The sequence below is a fragment of the Periophthalmus magnuspinnatus genome, chromosome 7 (assembly GCF_009829125.3).
Source record: "Periophthalmus magnuspinnatus isolate fPerMag1 chromosome 7, fPerMag1.2.pri, whole genome shotgun sequence".
NCBI lineage: Eukaryota > Metazoa > Chordata > Actinopteri > Gobiiformes > Gobiidae > Periophthalmus > Periophthalmus magnuspinnatus.
In genome coordinates, this window is record NC_047132.1 from 24155874 (window position 1) to 24175907 (window position 20034).

General features: G+C 38.5%; 1 protein-coding gene across 1 annotated transcript in view; it reads right to left on the reverse strand.

Annotated features, from left to right (window-relative positions):
• Nucleotides 1-4070: 4070 nt before the first annotated feature.
• LOC117373020 (uncharacterized) overlaps nt 4071-20034 on the reverse strand; it is a 38276-nt gene continuing 22312 nt past the window's right edge. Inside the window, exons 19-44 of the mRNA XM_055222803.1 lie at nt 10949-11064; nt 10738-10808; nt 10416-10664; nt 10248-10348; nt 10071-10179; nt 9883-9974; nt 9705-9805; nt 9487-9623; nt 9332-9418; nt 8730-8834; nt 8515-8652; nt 8351-8389; nt 8076-8236; nt 7834-7949; nt 7581-7651; nt 7347-7508; nt 7182-7279; nt 7005-7113; nt 6817-6908; nt 6629-6729; nt 6411-6547; nt 6268-6342; nt 5890-5994; nt 5673-5810; nt 5509-5547; nt 4071-5342 (exon numbers count right to left, since the gene is read on the reverse strand). Of these exons, the coding sequence (XP_055078778.1) occupies nt 5340-5342; nt 5509-5547; nt 5673-5810; nt 5890-5994; nt 6268-6342; nt 6411-6547; nt 6629-6729; nt 6817-6908; nt 7005-7113; nt 7182-7279; nt 7347-7508; nt 7581-7651; nt 7834-7949; nt 8076-8236; nt 8351-8389; nt 8515-8652; nt 8730-8834; nt 9332-9418; nt 9487-9623; nt 9705-9805; nt 9883-9974; nt 10071-10179; nt 10248-10348; nt 10416-10664; nt 10738-10808; nt 10949-11064 (2752 nt within the window). The 3' untranslated portion in view covers nt 4071-5339. The remainder of the gene's footprint in view (nt 5343-5508; nt 5548-5672; nt 5811-5889; nt 5995-6267; nt 6343-6410; nt 6548-6628; nt 6730-6816; nt 6909-7004; nt 7114-7181; nt 7280-7346; nt 7509-7580; nt 7652-7833; nt 7950-8075; nt 8237-8350; nt 8390-8514; nt 8653-8729; nt 8835-9331; nt 9419-9486; nt 9624-9704; nt 9806-9882; nt 9975-10070; nt 10180-10247; nt 10349-10415; nt 10665-10737; nt 10809-10948; nt 11065-20034) is intronic.

Below are 20034 nucleotides of genomic sequence, written 5' to 3' on the forward strand. Positions count from 1 at the left end.
GTTAAAATAAATACAGTACATATTGTTAATGCCATTGAATTACTGTGTGGCTTTATTTCAAGTCATACACATCTTTAATCTTTCATTTTGCTTAATTTATTTAAGAATTGCTTACTAAATTTAACTTGAATGATTTTTAGGGTCAAACTGAGGAGGCTAATTTGGGTTTTCAGATTTTGCCCTCACTCACTGAGAGCCAGGGATGCATAAATCTTAAGTGCATCACAGTAAAATTCAATAGTATGAACATGAACAACATTTCATTATTGTAATATTTGTAATTTCATTCATTTGTTTGGTTTCTTTTCAACTTTTATATTTATTCTTTAATTTAGCTTTAGGTTCAGACTGAGGCAGCTGTTTTCTATTTTCTATTTCTTTTTTGGAGTGTTCCTCCAGGTATGCATTTATCTTAATAATCTTCAGTGCATCACACTAAAATGAAATGGTATGGACATGCAAAACATACTGATTATGGGCATATGGCATTCAATGTTTATAATTGATAGTGATAGGTTCACACCTTTTAACCTATATTACAGTTCAAAAGAGAAGAGAAGACAAGAGAGATTATTTTGTCTCAATATTGAGGAGAAAAAGCGGGGAGGCAAAACCTTCAGTTACAACATCACAGTTTCACCTCACACCCTATTTCTGAAGGCCCACCGTTTTTCTCCTCCTTTTATTAAAGTTAGAAAACCCTAGTTACAAACACATACACACTCTGAAGGGATGGGGGACATATAGTTAGCAAGCAGTGTAAAAACATATGACGAAATTCACAGAGAAATATATTCTGTTTTTGCATTTCCAGAAGGTCACTCTTCCCCTTCGCACAAACATCCTCCCATGATGTTTCTGTTTTAGGGTTTCACAGTGACCTTCTTCCCGTGGGATCCTGCACTTTAAAAGACATTTTCTGCAAGACTCAAGAACAAACATTAGTGCAGATTACATAGTTTGCATAGTTGAATATAATGATTATAATAAAGAGTGAACATTACAGTACCTACAGTACCTTTAAAATGAACAGTGAGATAACATAATATAACTTGAATATATATTTTGAATCCATCATTCCCTCCTGTTTATCGAACTGTGACATCACACACATCACCATGGTAATTTCTTAATTAATTAGTACTCCTTCAGGGTCCTCATCTTCACTGCCTTCCAATAGGTACATCTGCACCCCTTTGTCCTCAGGTGCGGGTGAGATGGCAGTGGTTATTAACCTATTGATCAAAGAGCGGAGACAGGGGATACAACAACATCCACACAAGGTTAAAATGGCTACAAACACAGCGATTGATACTAGGACCGATGAGACCAGTGCTTTATAGCGCCCAAATACGCTTAACCAGTCTTCCCAGAAAGAAGTGTTCACCCCTGACTGCTCCTTTAAGAGTCTATTCATCGCACGCAGGCTGCCTATAGCCCTAGTCAGGCTTCCATCTGCAGCGGTATTGTTAGGGATGACAACGCAACAGCTGGCCCCAATGACAGAACAAACTCCTCCTCATTCTGCCAGGAGCATATCAACAGCTATGTGGTTTTGGAAAGCCATAAGTGAGGTGGCGCTTAATTGCTCGTGCACTGCTTCAAACCCCTCCTGTGTGTAGTTTCCCAATTTTGTACATTGTAGTGGATGTAGTTGATTCTGTCTACGTTTTTATTGGGAGTGATTGGAATTATAGCTGCTATTAAAGGAATATTTTCAAATCCTGTGGCAATTTGATTAGCTAATTTATATTCATCAGGACCCCTCTGGGCACTCCAGTCGCATGGTTTTCAGTAGATTGTTGTTCAATCAATGCTGTTAATTGTTCTTGTTCTATTGACATTACTTCTATAGGTATTATCAGATTAACTAGAGCGCATACTCCAGTAAATTCATTTGGCATATTTGCTCTAAGTATTTTCCCTCCACAGTACCAGTAGATGTCACTGCGCATTCTGCTTTCAGTCAGATTTCTTTCACATTGATTTCCATCAATATTACCTAAAACATTCGTTACCGAATTTGAGCGTTGAATACAGGTGTAATTTCCTTTTGGCAATTTGGCCTCAAATATTGGTTTCTGTTTTTCAGGTTTAGTTAGTGGGTACACTGCATCCCACTTTGCGCACTCTGCCTCTGGTACTGTTTTAGTTAAGATATCCTCCACACATTGCACTGTTAACTCAGGAGGTGTTGGTACCATTCTCAAAAGCGGTCTGGGTCCCATACAAGCAACACAGTCTTTATTAACGTACTTTGATGCCTGTTCTATCATTGTTAGCCAATTGTTTCCAAAATCAGATACACCAGTTGCCATATTGAACACTTGTTCTTTAGTAAAGGTTACTGTTGCTTTAATTTTTATTCCGCTACCTTGCAGCCTGGGACTCAGAACCGGTTCAGAGGTTTGTAACATTTCACATATAATTAATTTGCAAATAGGATCTATCCCTGATACATGAGCTCTCAGCAAAAACATCCAACATTCTTGACCATTATTAGTCAAATTTTTCTTTATGTTATTTATTGTTACCAGTAGATTGGATTCGGTTTTGGCTAAGGTTAGGAGCTCTGCCTGCCTACCTGCCCAGTCAGTTTGTGACCTGTTCCTCTGTACTACTTATCATGGGGGCAGTAGGAATAATGAAAGTTTGTTCCTGCTTGGATGCTTCATTAGGCTGTTCATAAGTAGAAATGACCACAGGGTCAGCTCCCATGGTTTTACTAAATTCAATTTTTTCACCTTTACCTTTTGCCTCACTTCTAGTTTGTGTAGTTCTCATCTGGTGTAATAGCTCTTTTGCCTCTTGATACGGGTGATACGGGGGCGGGGGCACTTGCTGCTCCCCTCCCGCTACTGCTCCCTCTATCTCGGCTTGAGCCTGCTGTACTGGTGTTTCTGGCTGAGCCGCTATTACAGTGGTGAAATCATCTTCCTCCTTTGTATTATGCATAATTTGTTGCTTACGCTTTGCCTCTGTTTGGCCTTTTTCTCTGGCTTGTGCCAATTCCAACCATCTTTCCAAATGATAGTAGCCTTGTTTACACATATCATATTCTTTATTTTTGCATTTTTCCTGTATTTTATTTTGGAGCTCCATTATTTTAGAAGATTTTAACTCGCCTTCAAATTTATATTTTGTTACCCACAAATCTAACTGTACATTTTTCAGGATATTTTGCGTGCACGGCTTTCCAGTCTTTTACCTTCAGTCTATCTTTTGGTGTCAATTTTGTAGTTTTATTTCCCATTTTTATTTCCTCAAATTTAGTCCAGATTTTAACTCCTAGGGAGGTCTCTGGAATACAACAACAGGTTGGTACGAGTGATTAGTGTGGTATCTCTCACTTTAGCCTCAGCAGGTGGAGAGATCTTGCCTCTGCATCCACAGAAATACACCGTATTTCCCCAACATTTTTGGTATGAGATTTGTCACCTAGTGGTTCAGAATCTCCACTCACACGTCTCTCTCTCACACACCCTTGCTTTTTTATTTACTTCCCACGGTTTTGTACCAGCCAGTAAAATGTCACTATTTTACTCGGTAACGGGACTCCGCATCCGTCCCTCTTAGTACTACTACTACTATTAGTATTAGTAGGTTTTAGTACCTAATTGGAGCCTAGGATAGTTAGGGTTTCTCTACGCGCATGACCCCCAGTCATACCGTTTTTTAAAGCAAGACTTACTCACTCGTCTCGTCTCTCTCTTCCTCAGTACCCCGTCAACCTTTAGACTCCTTATCTCCTCATGCAGTCTTTAGTTGGTCTCCCTTGGCTCACTCTGTTGGGGTCAGAGGTGAGGACTGGACCAAGGGGAGGGGTGCATATTGTCAGAGCACCCGGGCATCCTGGGAGGGTCGCGATAAAAGCTAGCCAGTGAGTTTGCATGTCACTGACTTATCTTAGTGGTCTTGAGAGGTCTTCTCTTTGCAGATTTGTAGGTGTGTCTTACATAGAGTAGCCTAACTTTAAGTTGAACCCCAGTTTAAAATAAAATATTACTTACTAACTTTGAATCTAACTAATTGTTAGGCGTGTTCTATCAAAATGATGACTGGATTCGATTAGTTCAAATCTCAAAAGTTTATTCCCCTGACAGTTACAATCTAATACAGGACCCGGGGTCATATGATCTATCCCTCGTGTGTGCAGCAGGCGGTCTGTCTGCTTTTCCCTGGCCCCGTAACATAAAAATGTAACATGAAACATGAATATGCAAATATTATGTTGAGTAGGTTGTCGCCCAGGTTCCTCCCTCCGGCCTCGCTCATCTCTCCAGGCTGCACCAGTCTATTTTTCCGGCCTTGAGTCTCATCCGACCGCCCTGTCCCTGTAAAGGAGCGTCTACACAACCCCAACAGTTTCCCTCCATTCATCTCACACAATGTTACCTTTAACATAGTTTCAGTGTTATTACAAAATGCTCGAACTCCAGTACCAACATTGGTAACTGTCAAACAACATGATTCACCTCCTACAATGTTGCCTTAACTCGGTTAAAGGAGTTTCTGCAAGGGGCCAACTGTCTCCCATAATTCACGTTTTACCTTTGACCTAGTTTAGATGGGGTTCAACTTTTAGTATGGTGCTTGTTAGACAACCTCCAAAAAGATACAACATTCAAAGAATATATAAATTCAGTATAAAAATGGTGATTACATAATAATATTCAAAACTTATATGATTTCAGTATCAAAAGATATATATGTATATGTGATGGCCCTAAGAAACTTTATTCAATCAATATGCATTCCATATTTTTGATATATGTATTTGTAATGCAACTTAAAAGCTTTATTACTTGACATACCCTTCATAATGTAACAACTGTAGTCATATTACAACAATATAATAGGACATGAATCAATGTTTCCATCATCAGTAAAACATAATAAGAGATATATATGAGGCATTTACATGAGTAAAACATAATAAGAGACATATATGAGACATTTCCACAGTGCAGTTTCCCAATGTGAATGGCTGTACATGATTGTCACATTTAAATCACAGATTTACATATGATACATGAAATCAGAAGTTAATGTCAAAAATAGCATCTTTATGAATGAAATCAAAGTTTTTGACCCTGACCCCTGTGGCTTATGGTCCTTTGAAGCTGGGGTTCTGCTCTGAGTGTTGATGATTTTAGAAAAGTTAATCAATGTCACAATCTTGTTCCTTGGGGATAATTCAGTTCTGAGGGTCGTAAAGGTAGGAGCAAAAGATTCTGTTTATTTTAATCCATTTGTAGGGGTTGTAAACTTGGGAATGTGGGTTTCCCTGTGTTGATGATCTCCAGATGTCCAGCTTGTTAGTGGGGCAGGATGTCACCTCACTGATGAAATTAATTATTAGTGACAGGAGAAATCATAGTTTTTGGGACAAGTTCAGGTAGTATCACTACATTATAATGCACTTTGTTGTGCAGTGATGGCAATAGATATGAATAACATGAATCTAGCTGTAAACATTTTGGTGTGTGTCAGCTGTGTGTGAAATACCTTTGGTTGTGGATCAGCTGTCGGCAGCTGAGGTAGAGTCTTTGATCATTTAGGGTGTATAAAAAAGAAAGATGTTTAAAAAATATGCATATTATTATCACAATAGTTTGTAAGTTAGTTGAACTGTGTTTTGAGAAGTAAAGCAGAAACTGATACAATGTTACCGGAGGTGGTGAATTATTCTTTGTGCACCACTCTAAAAAGCTCTTTTTAGCGACTTTCAGAGTGTTTTCGTCCAAGCTCGTGCAGTAGACTCTGATCCATTCCTCAGAAAACTTATTTGGCAGAAGAAACTGAGAAACCTGACAAAAAATAATTTTATCAAAAAATGAGCACAATTAAAGTGCAAAAATGAAATAACGAAACATCTTCTTTTCTGACCTGTTCACTGGGGATCTTGAATGCCTTCTCATTGTTAGACTTGTAATAGATATACAGGTTATCCATGGGATTTTTATCTTTTTGACCAAAGTTGAAGGTAGCAACCTGATAAACATACATATATTTTTTTATTTATTTATCTATCTACATCTCTCTCTCTCTTTATATATATATATATATATATATATATATATATATATATATATATATATATATATATATATATATATATATATATATATATATATATATATATATATATATATATATATATATATATATATATATATATATATATATATGTTGTTTTTTAATAATTATACAGTATTTATTTATTTTTTCATAATAAAAAAACATTTAAATGCTTTGTTTACTTACAGAGATTTCAAAGTCATCTTTTTTCAGTGGCTTTTCAGACATTTCTGCCAGGTCAGATTTCCATTTTTCTTCCTTCTAAAACAGATAAGTCAGATAATAGAGCTTAGTGTATCACTTTGGGGTGGTTGTATATAAAAACACACCTCTTCACGAAGCTTATCTGTCAGTTTAGTCTCTCCTAGAAATCTGTACAGTTTTCGAGAGAGAATGTTTTGTAGTATTTCTCGTGCCTCCTTCAGTTTTTCTCCAGTGGAATAAAGTATTTTTTCAAAGATAGAGTCTGAAACACAAATAATATATACACACAATATGACAATAGGTAAGTGAAAATATTATGGCAGAGGTAAAACACAAGACTAACCTGTGAGCTGGGTGTACTCCTCCATGGTTTTATCTGCTATGTCTTTTATAGCTTCAGACATCTTTAACACTGGATCTGCTTTAAGTAAGGCATCTCTGATCCTGAGGTTTATATTTTTGTCATTTATGTGCTCAATAATGTTATAACACACACAGAAACTTGCATAAACTTTTATATAAGCTACTTACATCAGCTCAATGGCCTTATTGGTTTTGTGCTGGTAGGCCTTTCGGTGGAGAGAACTCCTTGTATGAAACATTTCATAAATATTGGAGACTTCCTTAAGATGGTAAAGAAACACTCACAGATATTAGATCATGTTCAACAAATTCAGAAGATGAATTATAATCATCTGTGTTAAGATCACATCTCAAACCTTGTCTCTTGTGCAGATCTGCCATTGACCGTCCACCTCAAGGACTCTGGCAAACTTAATGTAGCGATTGTGGTCAAAGCTATTCTTTATTCCAAGGTGATGGCAATCTCTGTCCAGGTAGAATCAAATGTAAGTAATAAAGGACATAAATCTGAAGTGCTCTGAAATAAATCAAACCTGGCAAAATAGTCAAACTTGTCCACATCAATGCCAGTCCTTTTGTTTGCGACTATCTCGTAGAGGAAATGCTTGTCTGGGCGGCCTTTGTAATGTCCCTATTTGAAGTCAAACAGTTTGTCAGTCTGAAGCAGGCACAAAAATCCAGATCTTGTAACATGTTACCTTTTTTTCTGGTCCATTAATCATCTCCTTGATAAAGGTTAAGTCATCACCATCACTGTCCTCACTCAGCTTCTTCAACTCAGTCTCCAGGTCAAATGGGTTTTCTTTTTCTTTTAGATGTTCCACAATGGCATCAAACATGGCAGCTGACCCTTTCTCAAGCTGCCGTGGAAATATTACTGATTATTACTTACAATTTTTAATTACATTTATTTGATCAGATCTGTTCCTTACTTTCCATTCCTTGTTTTGTAGAATTTTTGGTATGAACATGTTATCAAACAAGCGGGAAAATGGCCCATGTCCTTAAAAACATGATCAGATTTAAAATAATTATTTAAAAATATTTTCTGAAACATTGATTGCATCACATAACTACTGTGGTAGAGGTACATGAGTAAGATAATGCTTGCTCTATTGTTTTTTTAATGTGTTTTTTTAATGTGTTTTTTTTTTTTTTTTTTTTTTACCTGTGGTAAGTACTCACCCAGGTCATGGCAGAGACCAGCAATTTCCACACAAAGTACGTCTCTGTCAGTAATACCAAGTTCCTGCTGTTTTTCTTTTAAACGTCGCACAAGCTTTCCTGCTAAATGTGACACTCTATAAAATGTAAATATCACAAATATTAAATTACACAATTTGTGGCTCTTGTTCCAGTCTCTGTTTGACAAAAAAGCCATGTTTTAACACATGTGGCCTAATTTTAATGTCCCACTTCGTACATACCCGAGTGAGTGTTCAAATCGGGTGTGACATGCTCCTGGGTAAACAAAATAGGCCCCTCCCAGCTGTTTGATGAATCGAAGTCTCTGAAACTGAGGTGTGTCGATGATTTTGACCAGAATGGGGTGGAACTCCATTTGACCATGGATAGGGTCATTGAACACCTAATGGAGCACAAAATCATGCACTTTGCTGTCACTCATAATGATTGAAATAGATATGAAGAACATTAATCTCTCTGTAAACATTTTGGTGTGTGTCAGCTGTGTGTGAAATACCTTTGGTTGTGGATCAGCTGTCAGCGTCTGAGGTAGACTCTTTGATCATTTAGGGTGTATAAAATAGAAAGATGTTTTAAAAATATGCATATTATTATCACAATAGTTTGTAAGTTAGTTGAACTGTGTTTTGAGAAGTAAAGCAGAAACTGATACAATGTTACCGGAGGTGGTGAATTATTCTTTGTGCACCACTCTAAAAAGCTCTTTTTAGCGACTTTCAGAGTGTTTTCGTCCAAGCTCGTGCAGTAGACTCTGATCCATTCCTCAGAAAAATCTTTTGGCAGAAGAAACTGAGAAACCTGACAAAAATTATTTATCCAAAAATGAGCACAATTAAAGTGCAAAAATGAAATAACGAAACATCTTCTTTGCTGACCTGCTCACTGGGGATCTTGAATGCCTTCTCATTGTCAAACTTGTTATAGACATACAGGTTATCCATGGGATTTTTATCTTTTTGACCAAAGTTGTATTCAATGATCTGATAAACAAGTACATTTATATATGTTGTGTATATATATATATATATATATATATATATATATATATATATATATATATATATATATATATATATATATATATATATATACACACACTCCCCCCCCACACACACACACACACATATATATATATATATATATATATATATATATATATATATATATATATATATATATACACACTCCCCCCCCCCCACACACACACACACACATATATATATATATATATATATATATATATATATATATACACACTCCCCCCACACACACACACACACACATATATATATATATATATATATATATATATATATATATATATATATATATATATATATATATATATATATATATATATATATATATATATATATATATATATATATATATATATATATATATATATATATATATATATATATATATATATATATATATATAGTAATAAGACATTTAAAATGTTTTGTTTACTTACAGAGATTTCAAAGTCATTTTCTGTCAGTGGATTTTCCTCTTTATAAGTACTCATTACTGCCAGGTCAGATTTCCATTTTTCTTCCTTCTAAAACAGATAAGTCAGATAATAGAGCTTAGTGTATTACTTTGGAGTGGTTGTACATAAAAGCACACCTCTTTACGAAGCTTATCTGTCCGTTTAATCTCTCCTAGAAATCTGTACAGCTTTCGAGAGAGAATGTTTTGTAGTATTTCTCGTGCCTCCTTCAGTTCTTCTCCAGTGGAATAAAGTATTTTTTCAAAGATAGAGTCTGAAACACAAATAATGTATACACACAATATGACAATAGTTTAGTGAAAATATTATGGCAGAGGTAAAACACAAGACTAACCTGTGAGCTGGGTGTACTTCTTCATGTTTTTATCTGCTATGTCTTTTATAGCTTCAGACATCTTTAACACTGGCTCTGCTTTAAGTAAGGCATCTCTGATCCTGAGGTTTATATTTTTGTCATTTATGTACAAAATTATGTTACAACACATATAAAAATGTATGCATAATCTACTTACATCAGCTCAATGGCCTTATGGGCTTTGTGCTGACAGGCTTTTCGGTGGAGAGAACTCCTTGTATGAAACATTTCATAAATATTGGGGACTTCCTTAAGACGGTAAAGAAACACTCACAGATATTACACCATGTTCAACGTATTCAGAAGATGAATTATAATCATCTGTGTTAAGATAACATCTCAAACCTTGTCTCTTGTGCAGATCTGCCATCGACCACCCACCTTAAGGACTCTGGCAAACTTAATGTAGCGATTGTGGTCAAAGCTATTCTTTATTCCAAGGTGATGGCAATCTCTGTCCAGACAGAATCAAATGTAAATAATAAAGGACATAAATCTGAAGTGCTCTGAAATAAATCAAACCTGGCAAAATAGTCAAACTTGTCCACATCAATGCCAGTCCTTTTGTTTGCGACTATCTCGTAGAGGAAAGACTTGTCTGAAGGGCGGCCTTTGTAATGTCCCTATTTGAATTGAAACAGTTTATCAATATGAAGCAGGCACAAAAATCAAGATCTTGTAACATGTTACCTCTTTATCTGGTCCATTAATCATCTCCTTGATAAAGGTTAAGTCATCACCATCACTGTCCTCACTCTGGTCATCACCATCACTGTCCTCCGTCTGGCCATCACCATCACTGTCCTCCCTCTTGTCATCATCATCTCTGTCCTCACTCTGGTCATCTTCCAGCTTCTTCAGCTTAGCCTTCAGGTCAAAGCTTTTTGTTTTTAGAAATTTTACAATCTCATCAAACATGGCAGCTGACCCTTGCTCATGCTGCCGTGGAAATATTACTGATTATTACAAAAATATTTTTAATTACATTTATTTGATCAGATCTGTTCCTTACTTTCCATTCGTTGTTTTGTTGAGTTTTTGGTATGAACATGTTATCAAACAAGTGGGAAAATGGCCCATGTCCTTAAAAACATCAACAGATTTAAAATAATGATTTAAAATATTTTCCAAAACATCACTGGTAGAGGTACATGACTAAGAGAATGGTCACTTGATTTTGTTTTATTCTTTTATTTTATTTTTTACCTGTGGTAAGTACTCACCCAGGTCATGGCAGAGACCAGCAATTTCCACGCAAAGTACGTCTCTGTCAGTAATACCAAGTTCCTGCTGTTTTTCTTTTAAATGTCGCACAAGCTTTCCTGCTAAATGTGCCACTCTATAAAATGTAAATATCACAATTATTAAATTAAACAATTTGTGGCTCTTGTTCCAGTCTCTGTTTGACAAAAAAGCCATGTTTTAACACATGTGGCCTAATTTCGTACATACCCGAGTGAGTGTTCAAATCGGTTGTGAGATGCTCCTGGGTAAACAAAAGAGGCCCCTCCCATCTGTTTGAGGTATCGAAGTCTCTGAAACTGAGGTGTGTCGATGATTTTGACCAGAATGGGGTGGAACTCCATTTGACCATGGATAGGGTCATTGAACACCTGATGGAGCACAAACCGAAAGCTGAAACTAACAACAACAGAAACCTTAAATGTTTGGTCTTGAATGCTACAGGCCTACCTTTGGTTCCATTTTTGATGATTCAGTGTCAGATGGTGCTGTGGAAGACTCTTCTTCAGCAGACTGAAAATTCACAGCTGTGTTTTATTAAAAAGGATAATATAATAGTAGAAATGTAACTTTTATTGTTAAAAAGCCAGACATCTGTATCTATTTCTAATGTAATGTATCCATATTGTGTAAGGCCTATGAAGTTATTGTGACCTTTGACATAAACCTTCTTTTCTTCTTGACCTCGGAGGCGGACGCAGTCTTCATTTCTCTTTTGTTGTTTTTTTTTTCCATGATATTCTGTTTGAACAGCAACATTTATATTTCATTAATATTTTCATTTCAAGAAAATTAATTCTTCTCTTTTAATGTTAATGTTTTGATTTTTGATTTGTTTGTATTATTTTGCAAAGCACTTTGAATTTCTTTGTGACGAATTGTTCTATGCAAATAAACTCGCCTTACCAGTTTGAATTAGGCTAATTGATATGTCAGTCCAACGCCCCAAGTTAAAACAGCTGACTGAGTGACACCCACACCCAAATAGCTGGTCTGCCTGATGGCATCTGAGCTGTATGTGTTTCACCACAAAAGGCATTTCATCAGTTCAACATGGTTCGCTCCACTTCCAGCCCTGTTCCCACATTCTCACCCACATGCTTTATTAATTTATTTCCTATATTTATTCGATCCTTCAAAACATATTTGCCCTGTCTTAATTAATTAATTAATTAAGACAGATTAAATACCTTTAAAAGTAATTTAATATTTACTTGTTAAAGAAACATAAATTGAATTTGTATCTGTTGTTGGGTTATTCTTGGTCATAGTTCAGTTCAGTTTTATTTGTCATTGTCACAAAAGAACAACGAAATTGTGTTGGAGCATCCCATAAAGTGCATAGCTTAGCGGGTTATGACAAAATACATGAATAATTCTACAAAACAAATTCTTGCACCTATACTTTTTATAATTTGCATCCTTTTTGTTACATATTGTATACATGCAAAACTAATGAATATATTTCTACATTTTGTTCAAGCCTCTTCTCTCGGTGGATTAATTGTATTTATGATAACGCTGTTGCCAGGCAGAACTCGTCTCTCAGACTTAACTGAAGTTCACCGGCTGGACCAAGTTTGATAATTGTCTATTAATATTACAGAAACCATTGGATATATAATAATAATAATAATAATAATAATAATAATAATAATAATAAAGTTTCATTATAATGAAATGTGGCCTATGGAATAATGGAATGTGTAAACTCAATACTGCGAAATTCATATTTTAGAATAATTTAAATTGTACGTATATCATATACTGTAGGTCTGCATATTATACCATACACTATTTTAATAATGTATAACACACATTAAAACTGTGCACAATATATCCTGTACAAATTCAATTATGAAAGAGAAAGTTTATAAATAAACCTGAAAGTCCAGATAGGTAACCAAAATATACATTAAAAAATATACACATTCATTTAAGTAAAAAATAGTCAAGTTAATTATACAAGATGGTTGAATAATATTACCTGGCTCATATTGGTCCTTTGAGGCAGCACAAAACAAATTCACCTGGTGATCAGGAAGAGGTGCCAGTATTTTATATCTCACCACACCTGTCGTCACTGCCTAGAACGTCACTGCGACGTCCTGGTTCTGACACAGACTGACTCTTTGAGGGAGAGTTTAAGCTCAATAAGGTTACAAAATAGTAATATAATTTTGTGTATCAACACTTCTCTGTCAAATTTGAAGAACATAATCAAAGTGTTAAAATGATCGCCTGCTTATGCCAGGGGTTTCCAAACTGTACATGCTAGGAGACCCAAAATATCCAACATTTTAAAATGAAATCATCAATTTTAACAGTTGATATTCAGGTTACTGCTACTGTGGTATGTGAATGATTGGTGGTGTTTGGAGGGGTGGATGACAGAGATTGGAAGCTTCGCTTCTGTCAGTCTAACCCAGGGCAGCTGTGTAGACTGCTGCCACAGAGTATGGAATTAATGAGTAATACGGAAAATTGTGAAGTGACACTATTAGAGTTTTTGGTCTTCTCCTCATAATGATAACATTAACATTCATAGAATCCTCCAGCTCTGTAATCCTGTAATCCTGACTAAGCCTATCAAGATCTGGAAATGAGTCCACAGGTAGTAAAGTGCAATTGCCCATTGCTCCTGATAGATTGCCCCAGCAGCCTGGAAACATGAGTCAAATTGTTACAGGGACCACAAAGTATTGAAAACAAATGTATTTGCCTATGGGTGAGGCAAGATGAGGGTGTCAATTTGTTTCATAAAAAAAGAATGTTGACTATAAAGACACCAGTCCTGTAATAAAAATCTTCTCCAGCTTTCAGCAGACCACACCTTTGCACAGAAAACCAAAATAATGTTAATCTACACCTTCTGCTTTTATCTGCTATTATCTCTATTATCTGTAGATTTGTTGTTTTTATTTGCCGCTTTACAAACGCAGAAGGAGAACCATATAAGGTTACAACATACACTGCCTGGCCAAAAAAAAAAGTCGCCACCAAAAAAAAAAAAAAAAAGGTCACACACTCTAATACTTCTTTGGGCCATCTTTAGCTTTGATTACGGCACACATTCACTGTGGCATTGTTTCGATTTTGCTTCTGCAATGTCACAAGATTTATTTCCATCCAGTGTTGCATTCTGATCTTGCATTGATGATGGTAGAGTCTGACCGCTGCACAAAGCCTTCTCCAGCACATCCCAAAGATTCTCAATGGGGTTAAGGTGTGATAGAGTAAAATCATCGGTAATCAGCTCCTAAGCCTGGGGATCCTTTCAGTGATCGGTTAATCCCTTTCACCCGCCACTTGGGGGATTTCGCGCCGCAGTTTCTCCTCATTGCATTAATTCCTGCGTGAGAGAAACAACTGCAAATCACTCTCGTGATTAACTCTCCATATTTTCAGGTAAAGGTTACCAAATGTTTGCTTGTTATCTGTGCAACTGTTAAGGTAGTTGGTTGTTGTTGTAGAATGTTGAACTTAAACTAAAAGAATGTTTATTTGTGTATTTTAGAAGCCTTTGGAAATGTGTTAATTGTGTTGTGAACTGGTGCTCCGCCATCTTGTGGCCACACAAGCTAATGTGCTAATGTGCTAATGTAATATACTGTTCATTTCAATTGCATTATACTGTTCATTTGATTGCATTAAATTCCTGCGTGAGAGAAACAACTGCAAATTCACTCTCGTGATTAAACTCTCCATATTTCAGGAGTGCAACATATCCCCTCTTCGGGGGTACAACCATTTGGAGAGCACCGCTGGGATTGCTGTTTGGATGCCTGGTGCCCACAGCCCTGTGCACCGCACTCCAAGCTAGCTAAATCCCCCCCCACACCCAGGCAGACCGCAGCGAGGAAGGTGTTGCTGTAAGGAGAGCTGGCAGCTGTGTTTCAGTCGACGCGTCCTGAGGCCGATCAGAGATCATCAGGAGCCGCAAAGACCGTACAGCTCAGCGTCATCTATATCTGCAAAAGGTCCTCCTGTCTACTGCCAAGATGTCAGCGTTGGAGCAATTACGAGAACAAGTTGTGCATGAAGTGCACCCCTTACCAAAAAATCATCTAGTATCTATCTGTGAGTTCCTCGGCATAGCAGATAAAATAAAGGCTATCACGAAAACACGCCTATCTCTGCTCAAACATATCCAGTTGCACATTGAGAGAGAAGAAATGCAAGGGTTTGAGGATGAAGGAATGGTCAGAGCTGTTGCTGCTGAATGATAAGATTACTGAAATAATAAAAGTTGACAATGACTCATATGAACAAAACGTAAATGAAAGAGGCGATCCAGGGCATGAAAAGCAGCCTGATACTACTTTAGTGACAGAGACAGCTAATGTATGTGAACAGCACTGTGGCTTATCGCCAGCCCCCCGGAAGTAGCCGCCCTGTGAGTAGCACACTCAGTCACCAGCAACCAGGCCCCTGTTGGCAAAAGGACTTCAAATATCTGGCCAAATAGGAGAGCCAGGCCAAAAAGACAAACTGACATTTTCCAGTCTGGCTCATCAGATAGAAAAACGGATTGAGCAGAGGCTACTCGGAGCTGGACATTGTAGATGCCGTTATCAGAGCTATTTTGCCAGGTCTCCAACTACGCAGCTACCTGGAGGGGAAGGCCCAGCTCACCTTGCCCACTCTCCGCCGCATCCTCCGCTCGCATTTCCAGGAGAGAGTGCCACTGAATTGTACAAACAACTAGCTTCAGAGGTACAGAACCCAAAGAGACTGCCCAGAGTTTTCTTATGAGGGTTTTTAGATTTAAAACAAAAGGTCTTGTTTGCATCCCAAGAGTCAGAGTCAGGACTTAAGTATGATCCAGCACTAGTTCAGCGTATGTGCTTACACACCATACTCACAGGCCTGCAGAGTGACAGTGTCAGGATAGACATGCAGCCAACTTCTGTTAGACTCCGGGACACCAGATGAACTCTTGTTAAGAGAGGTTAAACATGGCTTGTGCCAACGAAGCAGAGAGAAAAACAAGAAAAGGTGTTTAGCCTCACAATCAGCTACAAGTGTGAGTGTGGTTCAGTTAGAGGATGCAGTACTCTGTTAAGAATCCAGTGAGAGAGGTTAAAGCCAAAATACCTGCTGAACTGTTTACCGAGCTAGCATAACTTAAGACAGGTGTAGCGTCCCTGAAAGGACTCAGTGCAGAGATAGCTCAGATTAAAGAGACGCTACAGCAGCCAGTGTCTAGCCTTCAGTTCCTATGCTCCGCCACCAGTTATGCACTATGACAGGGACCCCCAACGGCAGTTCCACAGCCATCAGGACCCCCGCCAAAGATCACAACCCTCTCAATATCAAGCACTGCACTATTCAAAAACCGCCTAGCTCGCCGGGAGAGGATGTGCCACGTCTGTCAGCAAACCGGAGCCAATGAGCGCTGCACACATTGCTACACTCTGTGGGAGCGGAGAACACTTTCACGCTGGATGTAGAAACAGAGGCATGAGACACCTCTAGAGAGAGACATTTAAACAGGCAATGGTTCCACTGAGGGAACGAGTGTTAACCATTGCTCACACCAAGTCCCGACAATCTGCCAACTGTAACCAAGAAAATCCAGATAAGGTCCTGAGACAGTGTTCCGCATGTAAAAAGAAACTTTACTGTTCTTCCAACATGCCAGAAGAATCACTGTAACAAATGTAAGCGACAATGCACAGAAGTTAGGCCAAAACAATGAGACTGTTCATATCCCGCTAACCACTGGCCCAGGTAAACACCCCTCACAAAGTTGCATCTCTCGTGGGCAGCCAGTGCTTGGTGGAGTGTCTCCTGGGACGGCCACAGACTCCAGGCTCTGTGGATTCAGGCTCACAAGTGTCAATAATTGATGAGAGATGGAAAGAGGACTATTTACCACATATAAAACTGAGAGATGTTACTGAGATCATGGACTCCACTGAACTGAGCTTGACCGCAGCTAACGGGACCAGCATGCCCTATCTCGGGTGGATCGAGACAAGCTTCCAACTTGTTTCTGGGACAGGACAACCTGAGAAATCATCATTCCCATGCTGGTAATGAAAGGTTATTATTTGCCCCACCCCATTATAGGTTATAATGTCATTGAACATATTTTGAATAAGACTGCAAAAGATGAGGTATTTGATGCAGTGAGAAAAGCATTCCCCAGCCTCAAAAGAAACAAGGTTAAGGCTTTTGTTCGAGCTGTCAGTACAGATACAGAAAATGAGTTCAAGGTAAAAACAAAAAAAGACCGTATCACTGTACCTAAGCAAAGTCACATCCAAGTTGAGTGTCGTGTAGCTGCACAGCCATTTAAACAAGACATGACTGTACTATTTGAGCCAGATTTAAATCCTCAGTGGCCAGACAATCTCGAGTTCTTTGATAGCCTGGTTACAGTTAAGAAGGGCACTTTACCAGTCATAACTGTAGATGTCTCCAATCCCACTGACCATGAGATAGTCCTTGTAGGGCGCACAGTAGTTGGTACAGTGCAGACTATTACTGCTGTCTTACCTGACCAAGTGTTTGAAAAAGCTACTGTAGCTGCAGTTAACCCCACAAGTACACAGCCACCATGTAGCTCTAGTGAAAAGTGGGACCCACCTGTAGATCTAAGCTCCCTCAGCGCAGAACAGAGAGTAATAGTAAAGCAAATGCTTAGAGAGGAATGTGACTCTTTCTCTAAAACAGACAATGACATAGGCTGTATTGGAAATTTAAAATGACCATTTCCCTTAAAGATAATGAACCTGTCAAAACGCACCTATATGTCAGTGCCACGCCCGTTATATCAAGAGATGAAAAGTTACTTACATGATCTAATAGCACAAGGCTGGGTCAGAAAGTCAAACTCCTCTTACTCCTCACCAGTCGTGTGTGTTAGAAAGAAGGACGGTACTTTAAGATTGTGCATAGACTATAGGGACTTGAATAGAAAAACCCATCCTGACCGCCAGCCCATCCCTCGTGTTCAGGACATTATGGACAGTTTAGGTGGTAATTCCTGGTTCCTCACTGTTGGATCAGGGGAAAGCGTACCACCAGGGATTCATGTCAGAGGAAAGTCGCCCACTCACTGCTTTCGTGACCCCCCTGGGGACTGTATGAGTGGATACGCATCCCCTTTGGACTAATGAATGCTCCGGCAGCATTTCAACGTTGCATGGAGGAGTGTCTGGAGGGACTCCGTGACAACATCTGCATCCCCTACCTGGACGACACATTGGTGTACAGCAAAACCTTCCAAGATCATGTGGAGGATGTGAGAAAAGTTCTCCAGCGTTTAAGAGACTTTTGGTATCAAGCTTAAGCCAAGCAAGTGTGATATTTTTAGATCGGAAGTGCGCTACCTAGGCAGAATAGTGTCAGCAGAGGGCAGTAGAGTCGATCCTGCAGATTTTGAAGCAGTAAGAGCACTTAAAGACACCAAACCACAAAATATTGGTCAACTTAGAAAAATGTTAGGCCTGCTGTCATACTACCGGCAATACATAAAAGACTTTTCCAGAAAAGCAAACTGCCTATATGAGCTGTTAAAGGCTGACCAAGATACAGAGAACTTAACTATGACAAAAGTGACAAAGAGAAAACAGAAGAACGCCAGCCCAGTTGTGCCCTCAACAAAACAAATAGAGTGGACGGACCAACACCAAAGTGCACTTGAGGAACTAATAGGACTGTTTGCTCAACCCACCAGTGCTCGGCTTCCCTGATTTCATGCAGCCATTTATTGTCCACACTGACGCGTCACACAAGGGACTAGGAGCAGTGTTGTACCAAAGACAAAATGGTAAATTACGTGTTATTGCTTATGGATCACGCACGTTAACAGCAGCTGAGAAGAACTACCATTTCCATGCAGGCAAACTTGAATTTTTAGCTTTAAAGTGGGCAATCACAGACAAATTTAGAGACTACTTATACTATGCCCCGACATTCACTGTGTTTAGTGACAACAATCCACTAACATACATTTTGTCCACTGCCAAACTGAACGCAACAACCTCAAGATGGGTCACAGAGCTTGCTGATTTTCACTTTACTATCAAGTACAAACCGGGAAAAGAAAATGGTGATGCTGATGCTTTATCGAGAATGCCCCTTGATGTAGAGACACTAATGAAAGACTGTTCTGAGGAACTTCCTCCTGACTCCATTGCAGCTGTAGTTCAAGCCATTGAGAACCAAAAGCACACCCCAGCTACATGGAACCTTATCAGCAGCAGCCATGTCAGTCGTCGTACAGCAAGGTGAGTCAGCTGAAGCATCACTCGCACCCATACCAAAAGAACAGTTAAGCCGAGTACAAAAGACTGACCCTGTTTATAAGTCCTGTATTACAATGTAAACAGACAGATTCAAAACCACTGGCCAGAGAACTCAAAACTTTCAACCCAAAAATAAAATGTCTGTTCAGAGAATGGGATAAGCTAGTGCTAGATACTGATGGCATTCTGTACAGAACTACTTCTGTCCGCAAACAGCTGGTCCTGCCAGAACAGTTTAAAAAGACGGTGCTTGAAGAGCTGCACAATAATATGGGCCATCAAGGTGTTGACCGCACAGTGTCTTTAGTACGTGACCGCTTCTTTTGGCCATATATGCAGGCAGATATCGAACATTATGTGACCAAAGTTTGTTCCTGTGTGAAACAGAAAAAACCCAATCGTGAAACAAGAGCCCCTTTGACAAATATTGTAACGACACAGCCCTTTGAACTTGTGTGTATCGATTTTCTTCATCTCGATAAATGCAAAGGTGGTTATGAATATATACTAGTGATAGTTGATCACTTCACACGCTTTGCACAAGCCTATGCCACCACCTCAAAGTCAGGGAAAACAGCTGCTAACCTCATCTTCAATGATTATGCCCTGAAATTTGGTTTTCCTTGTCGCATTCACCATGACCAAGGTGGTGAGTTTGAAAATCAGTTATTCCTTCAGCTTAAAAAACTCAGTGGCATGGCCGGCTCCAGAACAACGCCCTATCACCCGATGGGGAATGGTCAAGTTGAGCGTATGAACAGAACATTATTGCAAATGCTTAAGACACTAACGGAAACTCAAAAGTCTAA